Source organism: Gossypium hirsutum, chromosome D02 (assembly GCF_007990345.1).
Source record: "Gossypium hirsutum isolate 1008001.06 chromosome D02, Gossypium_hirsutum_v2.1, whole genome shotgun sequence".
In the NCBI taxonomy this organism is placed as follows: Eukaryota; Viridiplantae; Streptophyta; class Magnoliopsida; order Malvales; family Malvaceae; genus Gossypium; species Gossypium hirsutum.
The window spans coordinates 57,954,470-57,979,174 of NC_053438.1; the positions used below are offsets into that span (position 1 = coordinate 57,954,470).

Consider the following 24,705-nt stretch of genomic DNA (forward strand, 5'->3'; position numbering starts at 1 on the left):
TTGGCTCGGTTGTCCGATTGAGACGAATTTTTTTTATTTCGAATAACTTTTCGAGATCTACGTGCTGGAAAATAGCCGAAGGCGGTTTGCCGAAGTTTTCATCGAAAAAGATCCTTTTTTGCCCCTAAATTTTGATTTTTTCGGTTTAAAATTGAATTTTGAAACATTCAAATCGTTATTTTCCTCATTTATTTGAAGTAAACACCGGATCTTTTTTTACAGAATTGTCTTATATCATCCTGTTATAGGTATAAGTCAGCTCATTCCACTTTTGAGAAGTTCCCTAAAATTTTCCATTTTATTCAATTTAGTCCCTAAAACCTAAATAGTCATATTTTCAAATCTAAGCTTCGTTTTTCAATTCAAATTCAATTTCATCCTTCCATAACATTCAAATATTCTTAAATACAAAAATTTCGTGCTAATTTTGAAATAATTACACTTTAGTCCCTATACTCGTAACTAACAAATTATAATTTACAAATTAGTCCCTATTCATCTCTAAGCAGTTTTCCAGCGCGTAGATCTCGAAAAGTTATTCGAAATAAAAAAAATTCGTCTCAATCGGACAACCGAGCCAAAAGTTATGGCCTTTCAAAGTTTTCCAAGCTAAAAACACACTGTTCATGCCACGTCAGCAAATCGCGTCCTAGAGGGCGCGATTTCCTTCCACGTCAGCAAATCGCGCTGACGTGGACGCGATTTCGCGGAAAATGGCCCATTCCGATAAATAATTAAAAAACCGGCTCATTTCGGTAAATTTTGAAAAAAACCGGCCTTTTTTGGTTATTTGCCCGGAAATAGGTTATTATACCCATATTTTAATGTAACTTTATAAATTTTGCCCATAATTAAATGGTCAGGACCGGGTTTATATCCTATAAGGCCAAGCTTGTTTTAAACCCGTATAGTTCCCCAAATCAGATGCAATCTGACAAGATCTAGGGCCACAATTTCTGTAGGGGGGCCGGCCTTTATCGTGAAACATAACGATCGAAACCGATAGATCTACGGTTCTACCAATACTCGCATTTCATTTTGTAGCAATTTTAAAAAATCGAAAGCGATAATCTCTCCTCATTGCGCGGTTCCGATTTAAAGAACTAAAACAATTCGAAAATCCTAATTTTGTATTTCCGTTTTAATTTCATCAATTTATTTATTTTGTTTCCGCTCCCTGAATGACGGGAAATTTCCCTCCCAATCTAACCTCTCCTTAGTTGGTGTTTGGCTCCAAAGAAAATTAAACGAAACAGCCAAGGAGAATAAAATTCAAGAGGCAATGGAAAGTGAAGGGAACAGTGAGAAAAAACTGAGCAGCAGCAAACTGAAGAAAGGAAGTAACATCATACCACTCACCGGAGCTGCCGCTCTTCTCACACTCGTTGTTAGTCTTGCTATCACCGCTATCAACAAACGACGAAACTCCAAGAGAAAAGGTCATTTTCATTTTCATTTTCTTTTTCTCAATTTATCTTATACTTGCTTGTTTCTCGTTTACAAATAGTAATTAAAGGATATATATATTAATTTTAGATCTTCCGGGATGTAATTTCCGAGTAAATTTGTCGGCGAGTGAGATTCTAAAATTAGCTGACCGAATCATAGCAAAATCAAAGGAAGTTCATGACGCCGTTGCTTCAGTACCGCTTGATAAGGTTTTCATAGTTTCAGTATCTTCAATTTTTCCCTCTATGCTCTTTTTGACTATTTTTACATTTATAAGAATTCGAAATTCATATATATTTATCACTTTTTTAAAAAACGGTCAGGTTACATATAAGAATGTTATATCACCGCTGGCGGAATTGGAGGCTCAACAGTTTCCATTGGTGCAATCATGTGTGGTTCCTAAGTTGGTCTCTACTTCAGATAAAGTGCGTAAAGCTAGCGCTGAAGCCGAGAAGAAAATAGATGCCCATATCTCTTCCTGCAGGTTTAGTTCACTTGTTTATGACTTATATCAGAATCAAGTAATAACATTATATGTTTAGATTGTTTCATCTAGTTGGTAATGCTCTTTTTGAACCTAGACTATTTTTCTAATTAAACCTAGTATGCCTTTGTAAGTAGTTGTAGATATGGGAATTCTAGTAGTTGTGTATATGAAAATTCTACTGTTCAGTTGTTTACCGAGAATCAAATCTAACGTTTTTACTGTTTAATTGGGGCGTTGATCAGTAAACGCGAAGATGTATACTGTGTTGTCAAAGCTTTTGCTGCAAAAGGGGAGTGGATGGGCCCAGAAGCAAGACACTATGTTCATTGCTTGGTAAGGGAAATATTTCCGCTTTCTCATGTTTGTTACCCATCTTATGACATGGGATTTTCAAATACTGTTGGCTACAAAGTAAAATGGTAAAGTAAGTTTTATACTGAAAGAACGGCCAGATGAGGTTATATATTGTAATGTACCATGCTCAAGAGCACAAATGTTTCATTGTTTTGAATACAAGTTTAGTTGTTCAGTCATAGTGTTGACTCCTTTCTGACCAGTGACAGATGAAAGAATTTGAACGGAATGGATTGAATCTTACAGCAACAAAAAGAGAAGAAGTGCAACGCTTGACAGCTCAAATTGATGAGCTCAGCTTTCAATATGTTCAGAATTTGAATGATGATAGCACTTCTGTTTTGTTCCATGAGAATGAGCTAGCCGGACTACCAGCAGAGTTTCTCAAGGTTCTACATTTTCTATATTTAATTTCCTCTCCTGTGCTCACTTTATTAGTTTATATATGGAAAATTTGGACTCTACATTTGTCTCATTTGAACAAAAAGTTCTGATCTCAATTAGTTTTCTACATTTGATTTTTTGCTGGTCTGCTGGTCATAGATTTCCTCTGATGGTAAATTAATTACATACCCTTTTTATTTCATGCTTAAGTTGTTGAACTTCAACATTCTGCAGAAATGATGGTTAACTGATCACATGAATCAATTACATTTGTAAATAATTTCAGTTTTGATATTTGGCAATGCATGTTGGGGATATAAAATAAAATATGCCTAAATGATGATTTCAAATATCTAAAGTGAAAATTGCCGAATATAATGCATTTGTACTGCATCGTAGAAGCATCAGAGAAGCCCAAAGAGCAAGTATCTACCATTTTGGAAACTGACCTATTCATAAATATTGCTGCTATTCCTTACCCGAAAGAGACTCTATGAATTCAAAATTTTAATACCTCATGATAGAGTTTTTTGAATGACTCAGTTTATAATATAGTAATAAATTTTGTTTTACTGTTTCTTTTGCAGACTTTAGAAAAAGCAGAGAATGGGATGTTCAGAGTCACATTGAAAAGTCATCATGTTGCAGCAGTGTTGGAGCTATGCAAGGTATGATTATTGAAGTTGATTAATTTTCAGCTGGCAAGAGGCAATATGTTGATAATGGCTGTGCCCTTGCTGTTTGGAAAAAGTTTTTGCACAAACTGACAAGGTGAATTAATATTACAATATTTTCAGAGATCGATTACGTACTTGAATTGCAGAATGGTTAAGGAGTCCTGATTAATTTTCTTATGTACTGGCTTTTAAAATATTTCTGATATTGCAAGAATAGCATGACAACGAAATCCAGCATATTTTCAATTAAGTGGACATTACCACTGCCACAATTAATATTTGACAAATGCATGGCCTTGCATGTTGATATCATGCAACATCAACTCAACCTTTTCTGAAAGTTAAGATCAACTTGATCCCATATTTGTCACTATGGCTTTAGACTTGAAATCTAATGAAATTTTTTGTTTGTATTACTTCAGTATTGTCTGAACACTGAAATATGAGAATGACTATTGTGGAGTTTCCTATTTACATTCTGAGCCTTTGCAGATAGGAAAGACAAGAAGGTTAGTAGCTATGGCATATGGAAAGAGATGTGGAAAAGCCAATCTCTCTGTCTTGGAATATTTGGTATATATTTCATTCTCCCTTGGGCCCCTCCTCTATGTTTCTTTGAGATGATGTTTACTTGGAATGAAATGATGGTCCAAATCCAGACCAAGGGCTGCATTTTCATTGACGCCCTTTTACTTTGTTGGTCTGACATTACTAGTATTTTGTATTGGCATAAGCTACTAAATCTCCTTTCAGTGTATCATTTTGACATTTAGGTCTTTAAAACCCCCCCTAACTAGGCGGGCGGCGATTTTATTACACTATCAATTTGTATATTTATTATCTTCCATTCATTTTACTTTTGCAATTTATGCCACATTAGAGGCATTACTGTCTTCAAGGTGATGCTATGGAAGTTAAAGCTCCAGGCTTCACCTTGTAGGTGGCAGGGTAGGAATTAGGATTTATGGGATGGGAGAGGGTACCTACCATTGTGTAGCCAAATCTCATTTTACCAGAAAAAGTGGGAAAAGTGTAGGATGAACATATTGACATGGGAGTTTCTATGATTTAAGTTTTTATTAAGAATATCATATTTACCATAATACCATGTTGGTAGCACCTAAAACTTATAAATTAAAATGTAATGGCTGTTCTAGTAAGTGGTGACAAATTCTTGGTTTTCAACAGTTTTAACTTATCAGCAACTTTAGCATAGTTATATTAATTCATTCATTCTTTCTTGAGTGCCCATTGCTGCAATGTCCCTAGATGTGGACCCCAATACGAAGTTTCATTATAGCCTTGAGTTTGCATTGAGTATAAAAGACCAATAAGTTAACTTTTCTTTTGTGATATAGGTTCAAGCTCGTCACAAATTTGCTCGATTACTTGGCTATTCAAACTATGCAGAATATGCTTTGAATCCTAGAATGGCTAAGACACCCTCGAAGGTCTGATTTATTTTCTGGGAATATTTGTTGTTTATTTGCTGCATGAATAATATATGCAATTTCCATGTCTTTCAGCTTTGACCTTAGTGTTTTAAAAAAATAAAAGTAAATCGTTCATTTTTTATTGAATTTTAGTAATCTGACTGAAATCTTGCCATGTCTCTTCCTCTCCCTCTCTCTTCCTTTTCAGTTTTTAACCACAAAACTTTTTGTTGGCCTAGTCTAGTTAGATCTCTTTTTTGTTGACATGGTTAATCCAGATGCAATGTTTCCTCCTGAAATTTAATCAGAATTTTTCTGGCTACCTCCTCGCCTGTCATCTGTCCTAAGGAATGTGCTGTTTTATACAATGACGCCTGAAATGATTATGATCTTAATGATTCATTTCCTGAGTGATATGACCAAACCATGCAAAACTAGCTTTACATAAGCAGAAAATCATTTTGTTGTGACATTTGAAATAGACGACATTAGGAAACATAGAAAAGAATGAAGTTTTGGATTGTGCTTTATGGAATATAGCTATCTTATAAAACACTGTTATGAAGTTTATTTTAAAGATGCATCTAGGTTTTGTATTACTTTTCAATGCTTCATGTTATGAAGTTCATTTTAAAGATGCATCTAGGTTTTGTATTACTTTTCAATGCTTCATTAATGAATGTAATATTTGCTTCTTAGGACTTTGTGAATGTGTCCAGGTATTGGAATTCTTAGAGGACATTTCTTCCAGTTTATCAGACTTAGCCAATAAAGAGCTGGCTATGTTGAAAGAGTTAAAGGTCAGAACATAATCTCCATATTCTGATTCCTTTTATTTTTTTCCCTTTCAAATAAGTGTTTTATTTGCTTTGTTTTGTCATCAGAAGCAAGATGAAGGAGAGCTTCCATTTGGAGTTGAAGATCTCCTGTACTATGTAAAGAAGGTTGAGCAACAGGAATTTGATCTGGACCTTGGAGCTCTGAAACAGTACTTTCCTGTCAATTTGGTTCTATCTGGAATTTTCAAAATATTTCAGGATCTTTTTGGTAAGTCATTACATGCACGTATATGGCTTATGCAGGCTGCATGTGGATGAGTGGTGGGAGGATTCCCGTTGCAGTGATGCAGCAAAATGGCACTGGAACCCTGAGTGTCCAGTGATGAAAATGACTGCATCAGTGTGGTGGAAATCCTACCCAACTCCATTCAAATGACTTCAAGTCACGGAAAATGCTTCTCTATGTCTTGTATGTATCATACATGCTGTCCTTTACCTGCAGGTTTAAGGTTTGAGGAAATTGCAGATGCTGATGCCTGGCACAGTGATGTTCGAATGTTTTCTGTTTTTGACTTGAGTTCTGGTGAACTTTTGGGTTATTTCTACCTCGACATGTACAAGAGGTTCACATATTACTTTGAGTTTTCTTCTTTATTTTTCTCTGCTTTGCTTGCTCTAGTTAGAGAAAATTGGGTTATCGTTGTGGAACAGGGAAGGGAAATATGGTCAGACTTGTGTGGTTGCTCTTCAAAATGGCTCAGTAGCGTTCAATGGTGCACGACAGGTGATTGATATAACATAATGATCATGCTTAATAGTTATACTATTTTATCTTAGCATCTTCTTTGAGCACCTGAGTAGAATAAATTTGCTTAAATGTTACTAAGATATGCTCTGCTGTTAAAAATCAGTGACTCATATTAGTTATTCTGTCCCAGGTTCCACTGGCATTGCTAATTTCTCAATTGCAGACTGACATTGGTGGCATTCCGAGTTTGCTAAGATTCACGGAAGTGGTCAGTCTTTTGCATGAGTTTGGCCATGTGGTATGTTCAACTCTAAATTATTTTCTTGGCTTTATCGTTTATGATTGGTGCATTATATTGGCTCATAATAATGTTTTTGTAGTAGAAAGTAGATTGTTATTTTAGTTCGATGTTTTAGGAAGATAATATGGATTTCACTCTCTATGGGGATATAGGTTCAACATCTATGCAACCGTGCATCGTTTGCTAGATTTTCTGGGTTGCGTGTTGATCCTGACTTTGTGGAGATCCCTGCTAAGGTTCTTGAAAATTGGTAGGTTGTAGATCCTACTATTTCTTTTTCCTTTGGACTTACTAGACTCCTTGATAATGGTTTTTTACATATAGGTGCTATGAGAGCTTCTCATTGAAGTTAATATCTGGTTTCCATCAGGTATACATTCTGACAGATTCTGTATATGCATACTTTCTACATATGTATTTGTGCATCTGTATGTCTTACTGCCAGATATTCATTTGTATATGAATTGGCTGGAGCTTGGTTCTGTATTTTGGGGTGTTCATCTATGTGTTTTATGCAATTATATTCTGGGTGGATTGGGAAAGGAATGTTGTGGTTTTTGAAGACATGGTGCACAGTTTCTCTGGGGCCTTTTTTTTTTTTGAGATGGGTGGATGGTGTTTCAAATATCTAAAAGGCAACTAATTACTTGAAATTATCTCTATGATATGATCATTTTCAGGATATTACAATGCCCATTAAGGATGAAATATGTAAATCACTTAAAAGATGGCGTTATTCCTTTTCGGCTCTTAAATTGAAGCAAGAAGTTCTTTATTGTAAGCCTCTTACTTCGTCATCAATCAAGAAATTTCAATTTTACTGAAATCTGTTGAGACCTTGATACTCAAAAATCCGTTATTATCTGTTAGTCATTTCATTTCCCATTTGGTAAGTTTTTGGAATTAGATCCAGGTATGTGATGTCTTTCTCTTTAAGTTTAACCAGAATTGACAGTTCTACAGTTTGATAAAACATGAAGAAAACTTTAAGAGGCGAGAGGGTTTCCAAATTCAATAGGGTATTTATTGCGACATAGGATCATATGAGTTATTAGAATTCATAATAAGAATAGTCAGTAATTCATCGTGGTTTCTTTTTGTTCTAGGTAGCATGAGTATTACGCCCTGGCATGTTGGGCAATTGTTCTTCATGGTTGTTGGTTCTTGCCCATACTGCTTACTTCGGCATGATTATAAATGCTTTGTGCCTGTTATTGCAACATAAACAAGTTTGCTTCCATTTTGAGTTAGGAATGTGTATTTTGGTGCTTTATATTGATCGGTTAAATATCTTGAGTGAAGCTGTCTTATATGGAGTCGAGATCGAGGAATTTAGTTTACAAGAAAAAGACACTTTTTAATTTAGCACCTCAACATAGATGGACTGTTTTCTGCTGTAATTCAAAATTCTATGCCTCTCTTCAGATAAGCTCTAAAGATATTTTTGACTGTCAGGTCTTTTTGATCAAATTATACATTCTGCTGAAAACGTTGACATTTTTGAGTTATTCAAACATCTTCATCCAAAGGTAAGTAAATTTTCCCGTTCTTGCTTCGTACTTTGTGCTTTTAGGAGGAGAGCAATTACATCATTCTATTTTTCCCCTCCGTCTTTTGGCCATTGTAGGTAATGGTGGGATTGCCAATGTTAGAAGGAACTAATCCAGCTTCATGCTTCCCACGTTGTGCTATCGGTTATGAAGCTGCTTGTTACAGCCGTATTTGGAGTGAGGTTTGTTTGTTTCAACCCTATCGTTCTTGCTTGCTTTTATTTTATTGTCTAGATAAGATTGTAGATTACAGTAAACTTTATGGGGTTTGCAGTATAATTGTTACTATTTACCATGGATGATCTCTTTCTGAGTGATACGACTACCATTTCTATGCTTCAAATGTATAGGTATTTGCAGCTGATATTTTTACGTCAAAGTTTCAAGATGGGCTTCTGAACCAGCATGTTGGTATGCAGTTTAGGACCAAGGTACTAACTACCTTATATGTCACCATGCTGTTTATTGTTTTTGAAACTTTCCCTTTTCTTCGTTTCCAAGCCGTTACAGAAATATTGAAATCTAAGTCTCATTTCTATCATGTACGTGGTCATATGTTAGTATTTGACGTCTTGGTAGGTATTGGCACCCGGAGGAGCTAAGGATCCAATTGAAATCCTGTCTGATTTTCTTGGAAGAGAACCATCAATTCAGACATTTATCGACAACAAAATTGAATGCAGTTTGTGGCACTGAAAGTTTTGGGTAATTCATCTTGATACCTCGTCCTTTTACACTGCAAGATAGGAATCCGCATAGAGCTATCTTGGCCTAGTTATGATCAGCATTTCTTCTGCTTGTACATAAAAAGTTGTGTTGTTTTGGTTGAAAATGATTGTGAGATGCGGTTAGGGTTTTGATAATTCGATGTCTATTAAACTATCTATACCCTGATGAGTAAGTTTGAATTCAGTGCGTGGGTGGGTGATGTTGTAGGAATTTTGTGGTGTTCAGCACTCTTTTCGATTAAAAGGATTTTATTATATATACATTAGTTTTAAGTTGCAGTTAATGATATTATTGGTTATGTTTTAAATAATAAAAATAATTTTTTGAATCACTTCATATTACAATAATTCTATTTTATTTTTAATTCAAGAAGTAAAAATCCTATCAATTCAAAGATTATATATTGAAATAATTAATTGAGCAGAATAAGAAATAAAAATTTTGCCGTATAACAATGACATCCAAATACTACACTTTATCTGATGTTTATAGGGGTTAATAAGGGTATTTTAAATGGTACAAAAAATTAATAAGGATAATTTGGATATTAGAAAGTTATTTAGAAATTTTGAAATTTTTTTTAATTAGTTTATTGATAAATAATAATTTAAATATTATTATATTTCAATTATTATTTAATTTATAAATAAATCTACTCATATGTAATTAATTTTTTTTCTTTTTAAGTTAATTATGTATTAGTCATTTTAGTCTTATAATGCATGCAAAAACAGAAACAAAAAAGTTTATTTATAAATTTTAATTTTTATTATATATATTCTTTTATGTATAAATAAATCTATTTGTATATTATTAAAATTTTTAATTAATTATGTATAATTCAAAATTAATTTATATTTTATGATTTTAAAATTCATAGACATTACAAATTATTTATATGCATTAATATTATTGTTACATTTTAATTTAATATTAGGCTTTATTTTTTATTATTATTTGATAGTTACTTCTTTATTTTTTTTATTTGAAAGTTATTTTTTGATAACATTTAATTTCATAGAATTTACAAACGATCAATTATATATATACATACTCATACACATATGTCATGAGGGAACTATAGTCTCACAAACCGTGCGACCTCAAGCAGATTCTTTATTTCAAATTTACCTAAGTCAGCCTAACACTCGAAAAGTGAGAATTCTTTCAAAATTTCTCTAAATCATCAAAAAATATAGCGGAAGCAACTTAAAAGCAAAAGAGCAACGAGAGAATTGAAAAGTCACAATAGTACAGATCCAATGGGATAATTACAAATGAGGGGGAAGACCTCTATTTATAGTTGAGTTCTCGAAAATCCAATGATACAGATCAAATTACATCAACAGCAGAGATTAGTGCCTATCTACAAGATGAGAGTCTTAAGAGATTTAAACTCTACACAATTTTATCCCTTTAAGATTTACACTATTTACTATGGTAACTCTAGTTTTACTAGAGTGTTTTATTAGGCCACCAAGGCTTCAAGTAGATGAGCTTTTCCATATATTCCAGAGTTGAGCCAGTTCAAATAAGTCGATTGAGCCTCATTTCGTCAGTTGACCTCCATTGTATGTTCTGTGCGCATTCGTTATGGGTTTTGATCCGCAACCCGTGACACATACATGTAACTATTCTTTGAGTTATTTTTGAGTGATAATTTTATTTCACTTTTGATTATTTATTATTCTTCCATTTTTACCATTGTCTTTATAAAAATATAAAAAATCATCTCTCATTATCGATGAGAACTATGGTTTCCTCAACAAAATAGTTATAGAGCTAATATTTTTTCATACATTTATCTTATCGGAAAAAGGAAAGACAATTTTTTTATGAGATTTTCACCACAAAAATATCCACTTGAATGTTTGTCCTCATCTTATTATGAAGTTGAATCTCTAAATATTCCAACTATGCTGATATATATGAAATTATACTTCTACCATGATAGTTTTTCAATATTTTATGATTTATTTAAAATTTTACAATCCCCAACAAGTAGCATGTTATCTCTTATCAAATCATCAAGGTTTGGTTTGTAACACACCAAACCTGACCCTATAATAGTATTCAAGAATAGTGCGTCACTGCTTAAAAACAGTTAGACTTAAAATCTCTACGGCAGAAACTTCTAATAATAATTAAAAGGTTATAGTTATAATACATATTTTAATTGTTATTCTATTAAAGTAAAAGAACATTATCAGTTTGTAATAATATCCAAGGCATATGACGTATAAATTTAAATACGACAACTTCGGTAATTAAATACATTAGCTTAAACTCAGATGTTAATACTTTATGTAAGTTTCGTTAAAACAAATTATTAATAAACAAAAAAATTTATGTACACATGATTTTCAAAATATATCTATGTGCCACCCCCTTAAAGCATGCATGATACAGACACAAAGTAAACATCTCACAGCCTAAACAACTCTCTAGCGTAGTCCTTGATCAAACTTCCTTCAACCAGAAAATCTTGAGAAGGTTAAAGGATAATAGAGTAAGTTCATATGAACTTAGTATGTTCCAAAGAAAAATCATTCAATTCATTACTTAAGACTCTTCTGAATATCATTTACATATCACACAGAGTACGCCTGCTGGCGTATACAGAACACAAGCAGACGCAATATGCCAACTCTCAACCTGGGCATATATTGAACACTAACTTAACTCAGACAAATCCAACTTCATGTGAGCCACGTACACAGAATTCAGAATCAAAAGCATATCATTCAGACTTATTCATATTCATTCTCCCCTTTAGCTCCTTATAACATTTTCATTTTAAACAATATGTTTTATCGTGATCTGTCAATCTAGTTTGCAATATATCTACCCTACTGGAGGCTACACAAACATATCTTCGTATCTCCTCCTTCACACATCAGATCATATCATTTCTTACATATTAGTAGCAGATGATACTGGTTTAATCATGAAAAATGATATTGACTTCATATCATAGTTCAGATTACACTCAGACTGATAACTTTAGATAACCATTACCTACACAACAACTTCCCTCTGTTACACACTCACAAACTTTTAATCCTTTACAAAGGAAGAACACTTACCCTACATAAAATATAAAATAATGAAGTTACAACACATGGAAGTAAGAAGGAACTCACTAGAAACTCTAACACAAATCTATAAAGCAGGTCCCTTGCCCTTATCACTTGGACATTCGTTATTTTCTTGAGCTAAAATAAAGATAATTCAATATATCAGATCATCATTCCATCAAATTTGATCATGCATGCAAAAATCAACAACACTTATACAGAATTAGGAAGTTTCCTTCCTCACACACCATTTTAGCACTCATACATGCAGAACAAAGATCACGTAAATGGCTTAAAGAATAACCTAGGGTTCATCAGAAATTACTAGTAAACTGGCACTAACGAATAAGTTAACTGATCACTGCGAACCTTACTCTAAGGAGGGTTTTTCTGAACTTAAGTTTTTAAAGAGTTTTTCAGAGAAAATCTAAGGAAGAAGATGAAATCGTAAAAGTATTCAGAAATACTATCGCATGACCTTAAATACTTAAGCTTGGAGACAATGATTAGTGGAAAAATTAGATAATTCCACTAACTCTCTTGATTCCCGTGATTAAGTGATCTTAAATTAATTTAAGTCTTATCATCTATAGTAGTCTAGTTTTATTCTAAGTCTCAACTTAATTAGCCAAATTATCAAACTTAAGTAATAAACAAATCTAACAACTACGAACTTATTGAGTTCGCCAAAACCTCTGAGTTGGGTGGATACTAAACAGAAGAGCCCGTCAAACTGCAGAACACACCAAAACAAAGAGTTCACCGAATGGCGCATATGCACAAAATCCTATACTTAGTCAAAACAAACACATTACTTACTCACATCTATCCTTATTTTACCAAAACACATCAAATAGTAACTAGATGATACAGAGGCTTCGTCGAGCGGCTGTTACATGGTTGTTACTTCACTAGTATATATTTCATTTTGATTACATGCTTCGTATTTTTATTTTATTTACTTCAAAATAGAAAGTATTTACTCTTTAAATTTCTATTTAACTCCTTTGTATTATTCTACAAGTTATTACGAGTATGAAGTCTAAAAAACTTTTTAACTTCTCAACAAACTTATAGTTTCTTACCTTTTTTCATATGGTTAATAGTGAATTCACATGTGTAGTCTCATCGAGCTGGAGTGTGGCACTCAATTTTTTATTGTTTTAAACTTAAATATAAAATATTGTTATATTGTCTTAGGGGCTTCAATCAATCTTATCTATTTAATGTATATTAATATCTTTTTAAGGAAAATGCATATTTATATATTCTCTAATTATAACAATTTATTTTTATTTATTTTGATGTTAAATAATTTAATATAAAAATCAATAAGTTGAATGTTTATATATTATTTATTGTTTTTGTTTCTTTGATGCATTTATTAGTTGAGAATTATATTTTAAATATTATTTTTTTACTTTGGAAGATCAATTATTTTTGGGAAACTTATAACCATATTATATTTGTTTTAGATAAAAATGTCAAAAAAAAATTATAACATCCATGTAATTATAGCTTCAATTTACATATTTAAATTTGGGAGAGCAAAAAGAGAGCGCATTTTATTGATCAATCAGAATCTTATACAATGCTTCTCCAAAGTCTATATTTATAGACATAAGAAGTATAAATGAAATGAAACTCTACTTCTAATGACTATTAGAATTTAAAGTAAATCAAAACTTATCTAGATCTTGATGGATATCCACTTAATAAAATATTCATAACACTTCCTCTTGGTCTTGGATATCCATTCGTAGACAATGTATCTCATTAAAACCTTACTAAGATAAAAACCTTGTGGGAAAAAAATTCTTAGTGAAAGGAGAAAAGTACACATCTCTATTATAAGCATAATCTGCTCCTTATTAAAAACCTTACTAGGAAAACCCAATGGGACAAAATATCGGTTAAGGAAAAAAAGAGTACATCGCGTATTTATTCTCCCTCATGAAAACATCACATAATATCTTATATTCTATGTATTCAATCTTGAATACTAACTTTTCAAATGACCATTTGAATGTATTGCTAAGCATTTATATTATCATTCTTTTAAAAGTCATGAGTAAGGGGAAATTTTGGGGAAATATATTTTGATCTCTTTAGTAGTTTCAACAATAATTATAACAAAATTTAATCATGATCCCTCTATAAAAATACAAATAGGTATTTTGGATCATTTTATAATCCTCTTTCAACTAGTATTAACTAAGTCAAATTTACCACATATGTTTAATTATTTCAATTCATATAAATGAACAATTTCCCAATAATTTCAATATGCCTCTGGCATTCTAAATCCTTCAAGATTTTAATATAAACTTTACTATATAGTGATTCATAAAAAGCTTGTAACAACAACTATTAGACGCAAATTAAATCTTTTATGAATTATCAATTTAATAATATATTTAAAGGTTATTACATCCACCACAAAAGAATATTATATCTTTTCATAATCAATGTCAAGGCTTTCTGAAAAACTTTATATTTTTATTCCGTTTTTGCAAAACTATTTCATTTGTACCCTCACTGGCTTTATACTTTTAGATATTTGGACTACTGGTCCAAAAACTCCACAAATTTAATTGTACTTAAGTTGTGTCTTTCTATTTTGATCAATTTATTCCATATCTATATTTCTCAACAGATTTATTCAAGATCCTCCTTTTATTTTATTATTTCAACAATAATATTGCATGCAAAACCATTGTCGACCACTTTTATTATCGGTTCCACATTCTCTTGAATTGACAAAACGTATCGAGATTTATTTATTTTCACTATTTTAATCTTTAGTTTCAGGTACCTGAATCTCTTTTGGAGTTTTAATTATGTCTTGGGTATCTTCTGGAGCACCCACTTCCACTATATAACCATCTATATTTATTATTTTCTTTTATGAGAATTTTCATATTTGGAACTTGTAATGAGTTATCCTTGTTGAACTTCTGGTTCAAATTACTCTCCCTCCTAACTCATTACAATTTATTATTTCTCTCCCCCTAATGTCGGGAAAGCTATCGAATCAAAATAGTAATCACAAATCATGTTATAATTGAATCTCCAATACATTTAAAACATATAATAATACAAGACTCGTAATTAATATCACTACACCAGAACAGGTTTTTAGCGGCGTTTTTTAGGCCTTTAGCGGCGCTTTTTAACGCCACTAAAGGCATTTGCGGCGCTTTAGGAAGCGTCACAAAAAATGCCACTAAGGATAATGTCGCTAACTTTTTGCGGCGCTTACAGAAAAAACGCCGCTAAAGGTCATGTTCTTTAGCGGCGTTTAGAAAAAAACGCCGCTAAATATCATGTTCTTTAGCGGCGCTTGTGCAAAAAACACCGCTAAAGATCATGTTCTTTAGCGGCGCTAAGAAAAAAACACCGCTAAAGATCATGTTCTTTAGCGGCGCTAAGAAAACTAAAGATCGTGTTCTTTAGCGGCGCTTGGGAAAAAAACGCCGCTAAAGATCATGTTCTTTAGCGGCACTTTATTTACAAACGCCGCTAAAAGTAGTGTGCTTTAGCGGCGCTTATTTCAGAAACACCACTATATGATATAACTTTTAGCGGCGCTTTTTAAAAAAACGCCACTAATTTTGAGATTTTTTAAAATAAAATTTTTTGTTTTTTTCAGCCCTCCTGCAACAACAAATTAAAAGCAACCAGATCTAAACTAACCAAAAACAATAAATTTATATAATATTTCAAATTAAATGACTAAAATGATATTAATATCAATAAATAAAAGTGAATTCATACTTTTCTTTAAAAAAACGTTAAAAGTTAGAATGATAAAAATATTTATGCAACATACATTACGTAGGCGGAAGTTGCGACTGCTGAAACATCTTCATCATAATCTGAAGTTGCTGTTGAAGTTCGTCGTACTTTTTGCTCTGCTCTGCTTCTCTCGATGCCGGATCTACTTGAAGTCGTTGCTGTAGTTCTTCATATTTCTTTTGAACCTTTGCTTCTCTCACTGCTTCTCTCGCTGCGGCATCTGCTTCTCTCACTGCGGCATCTGCTTCTCTTGCTGTAGCCTCTGCTTCCCTCGCTGCCGCCTCTGTTTTAAGTTGTTGTTGAAGTTCTTCATATTTCCTTTGAACCTCAAATGTGGTCGCTTGCATCTGAGCCATCTGGTCTTTTAACCTCTGAACTTCAGTTTGAGATTGACTCCCCGAAGCCATGTATTGGTGCGAGCTGGTTCCAAAATATTGGGTTGGGCTGATAAAAGATCCTTGAAATCGAACCTGACCATACCTTTCTGGACCTAAAACTTCAGTAATAATTCGGTTGTCAATGTCTTCAAGATGAATAGAACTATCAGTAGAAGCAATCGCTTTGTACTCCGCCTTTTTATCCTTTAGTTTTTCCTAATAAATAAATCACATAGTTAGGAACACAATATATATTAAAAAAAACAAATGCAATATAACAATAGTCGCATTAAAAGTAATAAATTAAACCATTAGAAAAGAAACACTATAAATAACTAAAACAAGTCAAATCGTATTAAGTAAACGTACCATAATTTCAACAGCTTCAAGAGTCATAGCAGATCCATCTTTCTTCTTATGTGTAATTTCAAAAAGTTGAAGGCGTCTAACTTTTTGACCGGACGCCCGTTCCTACAATATAGTAGTAAAAATATTATTTAATAGAAAGTTATACATATTGTAGAATATTAAAAAATTAAAAATACCTCCGCCTCAGCTACACATGCAAAACTTCTCGACCCGGCTGTGTGAGTGAATTTTTGTTGCTGCCGGCTGCTTTTTCCAACTCGTTCACGATCCTACATTATAAAATTTTTAGAACGTAAATAGTAAATAGCATAAACCAAAATAATTACAATAGTTTGGAAGTACGTCGTACCTCGCCTTTCTTCGAATGCCAAAATCTAACCGCATCTTCCCATTGGTACCTCAACATACCCGGCGGGACATTTTGCAATTTCTCATCGAGGGTTGTTTTTGTCTTATAATAATTTTTCTTCAACGTACTTTTATTGTCTCTCCATCTTTTTCCCAATGCCGTCTTTACATAAGCATCGGAGACCTCTAAAGCAAACCTCGCCTACAAAAAACACAAGTTAATAAAGTAAATATAAATGAAACTATCCCAAGCATTACAGATGACATTAACATTTTGTTACCTTAATATTATCGAGGGCTTGGTTTTTGTTGCTATCGGGCATTTCACGCCATGACTCGTAGTTGATAGGCAACATATTCGCATTTCGTGTTAAAATGCCCATGTATCCTGCTAAAAGTCGAGCTTCTGATCCAACAGGCTAACCAAAACTGTTTCTGCATACCTTGACATGCACGACTGGATCTAACTCGTACAACTCTTTAAGTAGCGTACGTCCTCGACCTCTGCGCGTCTCACCATTTTCAGCTACAAATAGTATATTATAATATAAGAATTTGAAAAATAAATCAACTATAAGTTAACACGCATGTAAATTAAATGTAAAATTACTTTGAACTTCTGTAGGATCCTCAGCTGGAATCGGAACATTCGAAGATCCAATTGCTGTCTGTTGTTCAGTACTATTTGTTTCTGTCGAGTTTGGATCATTTTGAACAATGCTTCCCCTTAGAATTTTTCTTCTAGGCATTTTATCTGCAATACACATAAAATAGTTGAAAACTTAATAACTAATTATAACAATAATAGCACATATAAAACAATTGATATGATATAATAAGACCAAGATTTAAATGATGATATTACATATAATTAAACAATCGTAAAATCTTACTACATCATTATTCGTAAATATCTTCATCCGTATCCTGACGAACCCATTGAAATTGTGCACTAGTACTAGGGATATTATCGTTTAAGTTTTGTTCTGGAAATGACAAATTTTCTGATCTGTCGTCGATGTTATCTCTACTTCCACTGCCCATGTCAAACAAGTCTCTAGGGATGTTACGGAGTACAACGTACCAACCCTCATCAGTTGGATCTTTTGAGTAAAAAACTTGTTTGACTTGACTTGAGAATACATACGGCTCATCTATCAGTTGTTGTCCTGTGTGAATCAATCGGTCAAAGTTCACCATTGTAAAACCAAATTGATCTTGCTTGATTCCACGAGCTGTATTAACATCGGCCCAATCACCTCGAAATAAGACAACTTTCCATTTACCGTAGTAATCCAACTCAATAATGTCAGTAAGCTGTCCGAATATTCCACATTTCCCTCGACAGGATTATTGTCCCTAGCGCTAGCATAACTTGTAATTGCAGAATTAACAACTATTCCACAATTTTGCGTTCTCCTCAACCTCTCGCGATATTTTGTATGAAATCTGAATCCGTTGATGAGGAACACACTATATCTTTTAACCACTCGATTTGGACCTTGGGATAGCCATTTAACTTCGTCGTTTACGCTCTTCCCACTCCAAACCTATTGAATGGAAAGTAAACTGACTAATTAAAAATCTTATGAGAAAGCATTATAATTTGTAAGCGGAAGCTCGAACTGCATACCGTTTGACACAACCATTCATAAAAAGATTCTGTAAACAACTTATTGATATCTCGATGTTGTGTTCTTCGGGAGCGCGAACGATATCTCAATATTTGTTTGTACTCACTATGTTTAAAAAAATGTGATCTTTGTTAGAAGATAAACAATTTTTAGTTTGATAAATATTTATAAAATTTGTAGAACTTACTTCCGTAAAGGTTCCAATGATTCGTGGTGAAACAGAACATATCGATGTGCTTGTACCCACGATAAATGATCTAATTCTGCAATTTCAACTTTGCCGATTGGTTCTCCAAAACTTTGGAACAAATAAATATCGGCTAAGTTATAGTCCGTGAGTCCAGCATTCCTATTTGGTCTGTTCAACCTTGTTTCGACATATTCCAAATATCTTGAGCAGAAGGTCATACATTCCCCAGCCAAGTAGCCTTCAGCAATCGATCCTTCTGGATATCGCTTGTTGCGGCAGTAAGACTTTAATTTGGATAGGAACCTAAACACAATATACAACATTATCAAAAGTTGTAACTAAAGGCATAGAGGTGAATGAAGAAAAATTTTAAAAATACTTCTTTAACACCTTTCTATGGGAAACATCCATCGATAGAAAATGGGTCCGCCAAGAATTGCTTCGTGCGGGAGATGAATTATCAAGTGAACCATAATGGTGAAGAAGGAAGGTGGGAAGATTTTCTCCATGTTGCATAAAGTCAAAGCGGCTCGATCCTGTGCCTTCTGAAGTTCTTGAACATCCAAAACTTTGCCACAAATAGCTTTCATTATGTTGGATAGTTCAATGATACAAGACGTCACCTTCTTGGACATACAACATCGTAGAGCAACTGGCATTAAATCTTGCATCAAGATGTGATAGTCATGTGATTTTAGCGAATATAATCTTCGATCTTTAACACTAACACATCGAGATATATTTGATGCATACGCATCCGGAACCTTTATATCCTTCAACACCATGCAAAACAGTTCTTTCTCCGTCTTGGACATTGAGAAAATAGAAGGCGGCAACTGATATTTCCCATTCGAAAGTGGATTGGGATGAAGATCAGGTCGAATTCCCATTTGGACTAAATCAAGTCGACTCTGAAGATTGTCTTTTGATTTTCCGTCGACGTTCAAAATTGTACCCACAATGTTCTCGCAGACATTTTTCTCAATGTGCATAACATCAAGATTGTGTCGTAAAAGGTGATGCTCCCAATAAGGCAACTAAAAAAAATACTTCTTTTTTTCCACAAGTCTGCCTCATTAGGATCGTCCTCTTCGTCGGAGCTTTCATCAGCTTCATCATATGATCTTCTGTTTCTCTGCTTGTTTGGCGGTTGGTTTATCTTCCCATAAATGAAATTCATATCTTCCAACATGAACAATATTTTAGAGCCACTGGTCTGGGAAGGAGTTTCTCTGAACTCTTCAGTGCCGTCAAATACAGAACTCTGAAATCTAAATCTATGATTTTCTGGTAACCACCGACGATGCCCCATGTAAGAGAACTTCTTCCCATTGTACAACCATTGCGAACATGTTTGTGCAGCACAACGAGGACACGCGTAACGACCCTTGGTACTCCAACCGAATAAATTGGCATAAGTAGGAAAGTCATTAATGGTCCACATCAAAGCTGCAAGTAAATTAAAGTTCTCTTTTCTCAACATATCGTATGTCTCGACACTAGCCCATAATTGTTTTAACTCTTCAATAAGTGGCTGTAAATAAATGTCGATATCATTCCCAGGCCCTTTCTCCCCAGGGATAATCATAGATAAAATAAGGGAGGATTGCTTCATGCAAATCTACGGAGGCCGATTGTAAGGAACAAGCACTACTGGCCAAGTACTGTACGCAGTACTCATGATCTTGAAAGGATTAAATCCATCAGATGCTAGCCCAAGCCTCACACTCCTAGGATCGCTTGCAAAGCTTGGATATTTATTGTCAAATGATTTCCAAGCTAAAGAATCTACCGGATGCCTCATCTTTCCATCATCGGTTCATCCGTCATGGTGCCACGTCATAGACTCCGCTGTCTTCGACGACATGAAAAACCTTTGAAGCCTTGGTATCAGCGGAAAATATCGTAAAATCTTGACCGGCTTCTGACTTGGTTGTGCAACATTTTCATCGTCGTTCCCACCTTCTGTGTTTTTAATTATCCAACGGGAGTGGCCGCATACATGACAGCACCGTTGATTTCTCCAATCGCCCCAATACAACATGCAGTCATTTGGGCAACTATGGATTTTGTTGTACCCAAGGCCTAAATCTTTTATCATTTTCTTCATATCTTTGCATGACCGAGGGATTTTTACAAAAGGAAACATTTCTCCCAAGAACTTTAACAGCATTGTCAAAGAGTTCCCGGTCCACCCTCCCAAACATTTTAATTGAAAAAGACGAACACAGAAAGACATTTTTGAAAATTTAGATCCCTCATACAGTTCTTCGTTCATGTCATTAAGTAGCGCATAGAACTTCGCCGCTTCTTCGTTCGGCTCTTCATGAGGTACACTACTTCCCGGTTCGGTAAAAGCATTTCTCCCAATATTACAATCATCAGAAGCCACAAAGTCCGCTGGGAACGACTGGACGCCATGATTATGCATACTAAATGCATCCCGCAACATGCCTTCCATGTCATCCCCTCTATCAGACTGATGGTAAGCAGTACCAGAGTAAGATACATCCATCGTTGAAGAGGAAGTACTACGCGGGCATTCTCCATGAAATAACCATTGTTTATAACCCCGAACAAACCCATCAACAATTAGATGCTCGTATACAACCTCACGATAATGCCAGTTTATGTTGACACACTTCTTACAAGGGCAAATAATCATGTTCTCTTGGCTTGCATATTGAAATGCAAAATTTAGAAAATACTGTACTCCATTTCGATAACCATTGCTAACCCTTGACAAATTCATCCAAGACTGGTCCATTTCTTAATTCTTGAATTCTGACGTTCACAATAATTTGCACGGGTAAGTTAAAACGCCAGTTATAACCATAAATGAATTTCAGAAATTTGTGATATGATATATTTTTATGTATTATGTAAGTTATGTAACTTACGTAAGTTACCAAATTAATGTATGTTATGTAAGTTGTAAGTTATTATGTATTATGTAAGTTATGTATTATGTAGGTTATGTAAGTTGTGTAAGATATTTAAGTTATGTAAGTTTTGCATTATGTAAGTTATGTATGCTATGTATAATGTAAGTTGTTATGTATAATGTAAGTTAATATGTAAGTAATGTATTATGTAAGTTTATATAAAAATTTTATATAAGTTATGTATTATGTAAGGTAACATATAAGTTTATGTAAGTTATGAATGTAAGTTATGTATTATGTAAGTTATTTAAATTATTTAAGTTGTGTATTATATAACTCATGTTGCTATGTGTAATGTATGTAAATTATGATTTATAAACGCTTTAAAATTTTCAAATATATCAATATAATTTTAACAAATATATTAAAACTGTATATAAATATATATATCAAAGATGTTTTAAAATATAACTTTGAATACATTTCATTTAAAATTTAATTTTGTAGCTATAATCTCCGGATAATTCAAAGATCGTTACGATATGATGTATATTTTGTAGCTTTTATTAATTCAAACAACAAATTATGTCAGTATTTATAAAAAAAAAAACATTGACTTCGAATTACAAGATATAATTAATTTGTTTATATTTATGAAAACAATTTTTGTTATTAAAGAAATAATACTTTGAATTGCCATTACAAAATAAATATATTTCAAAAAGTATATTTTTATTTTAATAGAAAATATAAATAAATATACAAATTTATTTGTATGTAAAAGATTATTAATCATTAACATAAAACCATTATGTAAGTTAAGATCGATAATTAATCATTAATTTGAAGTAAAATTTATAATTGCAACACATAATATCGGAAATCGATGATTTGTAAACGCTAAACCGATTAAACGATTCGCCCATAATTTATTCAATTACTCAAATATATAAAGTTGTTTAAGAGTTGTATTCCGAATTTTAATAGTTTAAAACAATTGCCTTTGCCGAATATCTTGAGCAGAAAATTTAAACATCAAATAATGTAATAAGCTGCAAAGTCAAATGCAAATTTAGCTAAAATGGTAATTAAAACTCCCATCTAAAAATGAAAAATAATAATTCAACTATACAACTAAAATATAACAAAAAAAATTTAACAATTTGACTTTTTTTAATAAGAAACCTAAATAGAGAAAAATAGGAATAAATACCTTAAATTGCCTCAATTCCGAAGCAAATCCTGGAAAAAAAGACAGAAATACATTAGTACCAAAAAAATAGAAGTAATTAAAGCCAAAAAACTAAAAAAAACAAGAGTTTATACTCACAAAGTTAGCTAAACTAAAAAAACTAAAATTGAACATATAAATGAATACATATATGAATATATGTTGAAACATGACAGTGAATTAGATGATATTAGAGGTTTAAAATTGAACTTATATAACTGTTCTGAAAATAACATGTTCCCAAAATTGAACATATATATATATATATATATGTTCCCAAAATAACATTTGTCATATTTGCAAGTTATGCAAAGCTATTTATGGACAGAAACATACGCATTTTAAACATTTATAAATTTCATAGCTTTATTTTTTTATATATCTGATTGACCTCATGAACAACATGATAACAGAAATGAGTCTTATATATTTTGTAATCAATTTTTGCAGGCATTGAAGGCTAAATTGGCGAAAAATAGTGAACTTCAACTCATCTGCTTCAGCTTGTTTGATTTTCTGTTTTCATTTGCATCTTTTGTTTTCATTTGCAAATTGAATTCTCTGCAATTCTCTGCAACATTTATTCAGCAAATTGAATTTTCTGTTTTCATTTGCATCTTCTAATTTCTAATTTCTAATTTCATTTATCCAAGTAGCATAGATTAAAACCGGTGTTTATTTCTTCTTTTCTAACAAAATCCTAACCAAATAACTGACATTTATAATAAAAAAAATCATAACATAAATAAAATACCAATAAAACATAAAGCACAACAATGTTATTGTCAACAGAACATAACTAAAGATTTAAAGAAAAAGAACAGGGAAATAAACAAAATGAAGGGAGAAACACGCAGAAATCCCTAAACCCTAGACATGCAGAAATCCCCAAATTCTCCAAATTCTCAATCCCTAAATCAAGATACAGTATTTCGAAAGGAAAAAACGCTTACCTTTTAACCACAAATTCCGCAGCTTTGATAGTATCCTGTGAAGCTTGAATAAACCCTTGCTTCGTTTGCCTTGCTTCTGAGTTCTCCTCTCAAATTTTTTTCTTTGTATTTTTTCACGATTTCTGGGGAAAAGTTTGGGGGGCCTTTTTGGGGACGAAATATGTTTTTCGACTAAGTGTTGGGATGAAATACAGAATGAACAATTGCGGCGTTTGTAATATAGCGCCACTAATACCGTTAATGTGGTAGATAAACGACAGCGTTCTTTTAAAACTGTAAAGCAAATTTGTGGCGTTTTCTCCTCGCGCCGCTAAAACATACCTTTACTGGCGCTTTTACAATTGCGCCGCAAAAGCCAGTAAATTCCCGAACAAAAACTACATCGTTTTGCCCAAACTATTCATAATTTTTTGCGGCGTTTACGAATAAAACGCCGCTAATGCCCATTTTTCTGGCGTTTTCTACAAAAACGCCACTAACAAATTAAATTCTTCTACTGAAACGACACCATTTTTTAGATATTTTAAAACATTGTTTTTTTAATTCATATTTAAAAACACAATATATAATTACAAATTGCGGCGTTTACGAATAAAACGCCGCTAATGCCGTTAATATGCAATAGAAAACGACAACATTTTGATTAAAATACAGAGCAACTTTGCGGCGTTTTCTTCCTAGCGCCTCTAATACCCAACCTTAGTGGCATTTTTGCCCTTGCGCCGCGAACGCCGTTAAATTCTCAGCCAAAAACTACACCGTTTTTACCAAATTATTAATAACTTTTGCGGCGTTTTTGCTCAAAACGCCGCTAAATCTCACATCTTTTACTTAGTATTATTTCTTTCTTTCTTTCTTCCATGTTTCATTAGAATTTTAATTAATTAATTATTAAAATTTTAAGTAATGTTTAAAACTATCTGATAAAATTATAAATTTTAGTTTTTTT

The 24,705-nt window shown here is 33.0% G+C and overlaps 1 protein-coding gene across 1 annotated transcript; it reads left to right on the forward strand.

Moving 5' to 3' along the window:
* Positions 1-1,009: 1,009 nt before the first annotated feature.
* On the forward strand, positions 1,010-9,177 carry LOC107909759 (probable thimet oligopeptidase). The gene is made up of 20 exons (XM_016837401.2): positions 1,010-1,439; positions 1,537-1,658; positions 1,773-1,936; positions 2,182-2,272; positions 2,503-2,682; positions 3,265-3,345; positions 3,847-3,927; positions 4,713-4,805; positions 5,507-5,587; positions 5,672-5,834; positions 6,069-6,189; positions 6,278-6,350; positions 6,505-6,612; positions 6,768-6,865; positions 6,940-6,985; positions 7,296-7,392; positions 8,071-8,144; positions 8,243-8,347; positions 8,516-8,596; positions 8,745-9,177. Exons 1-20 carry the CDS (start codon positions 1,283-1,285, stop codon positions 8,859-8,861), a joined length of 2,133 nt encoding a protein of 710 aa, XP_016692890.2. The 5' UTR covers positions 1,010-1,282; the 3' UTR covers positions 8,862-9,177.
* The last annotated feature ends 15,528 nt before the right edge of the window (positions 9,178-24,705 follow it).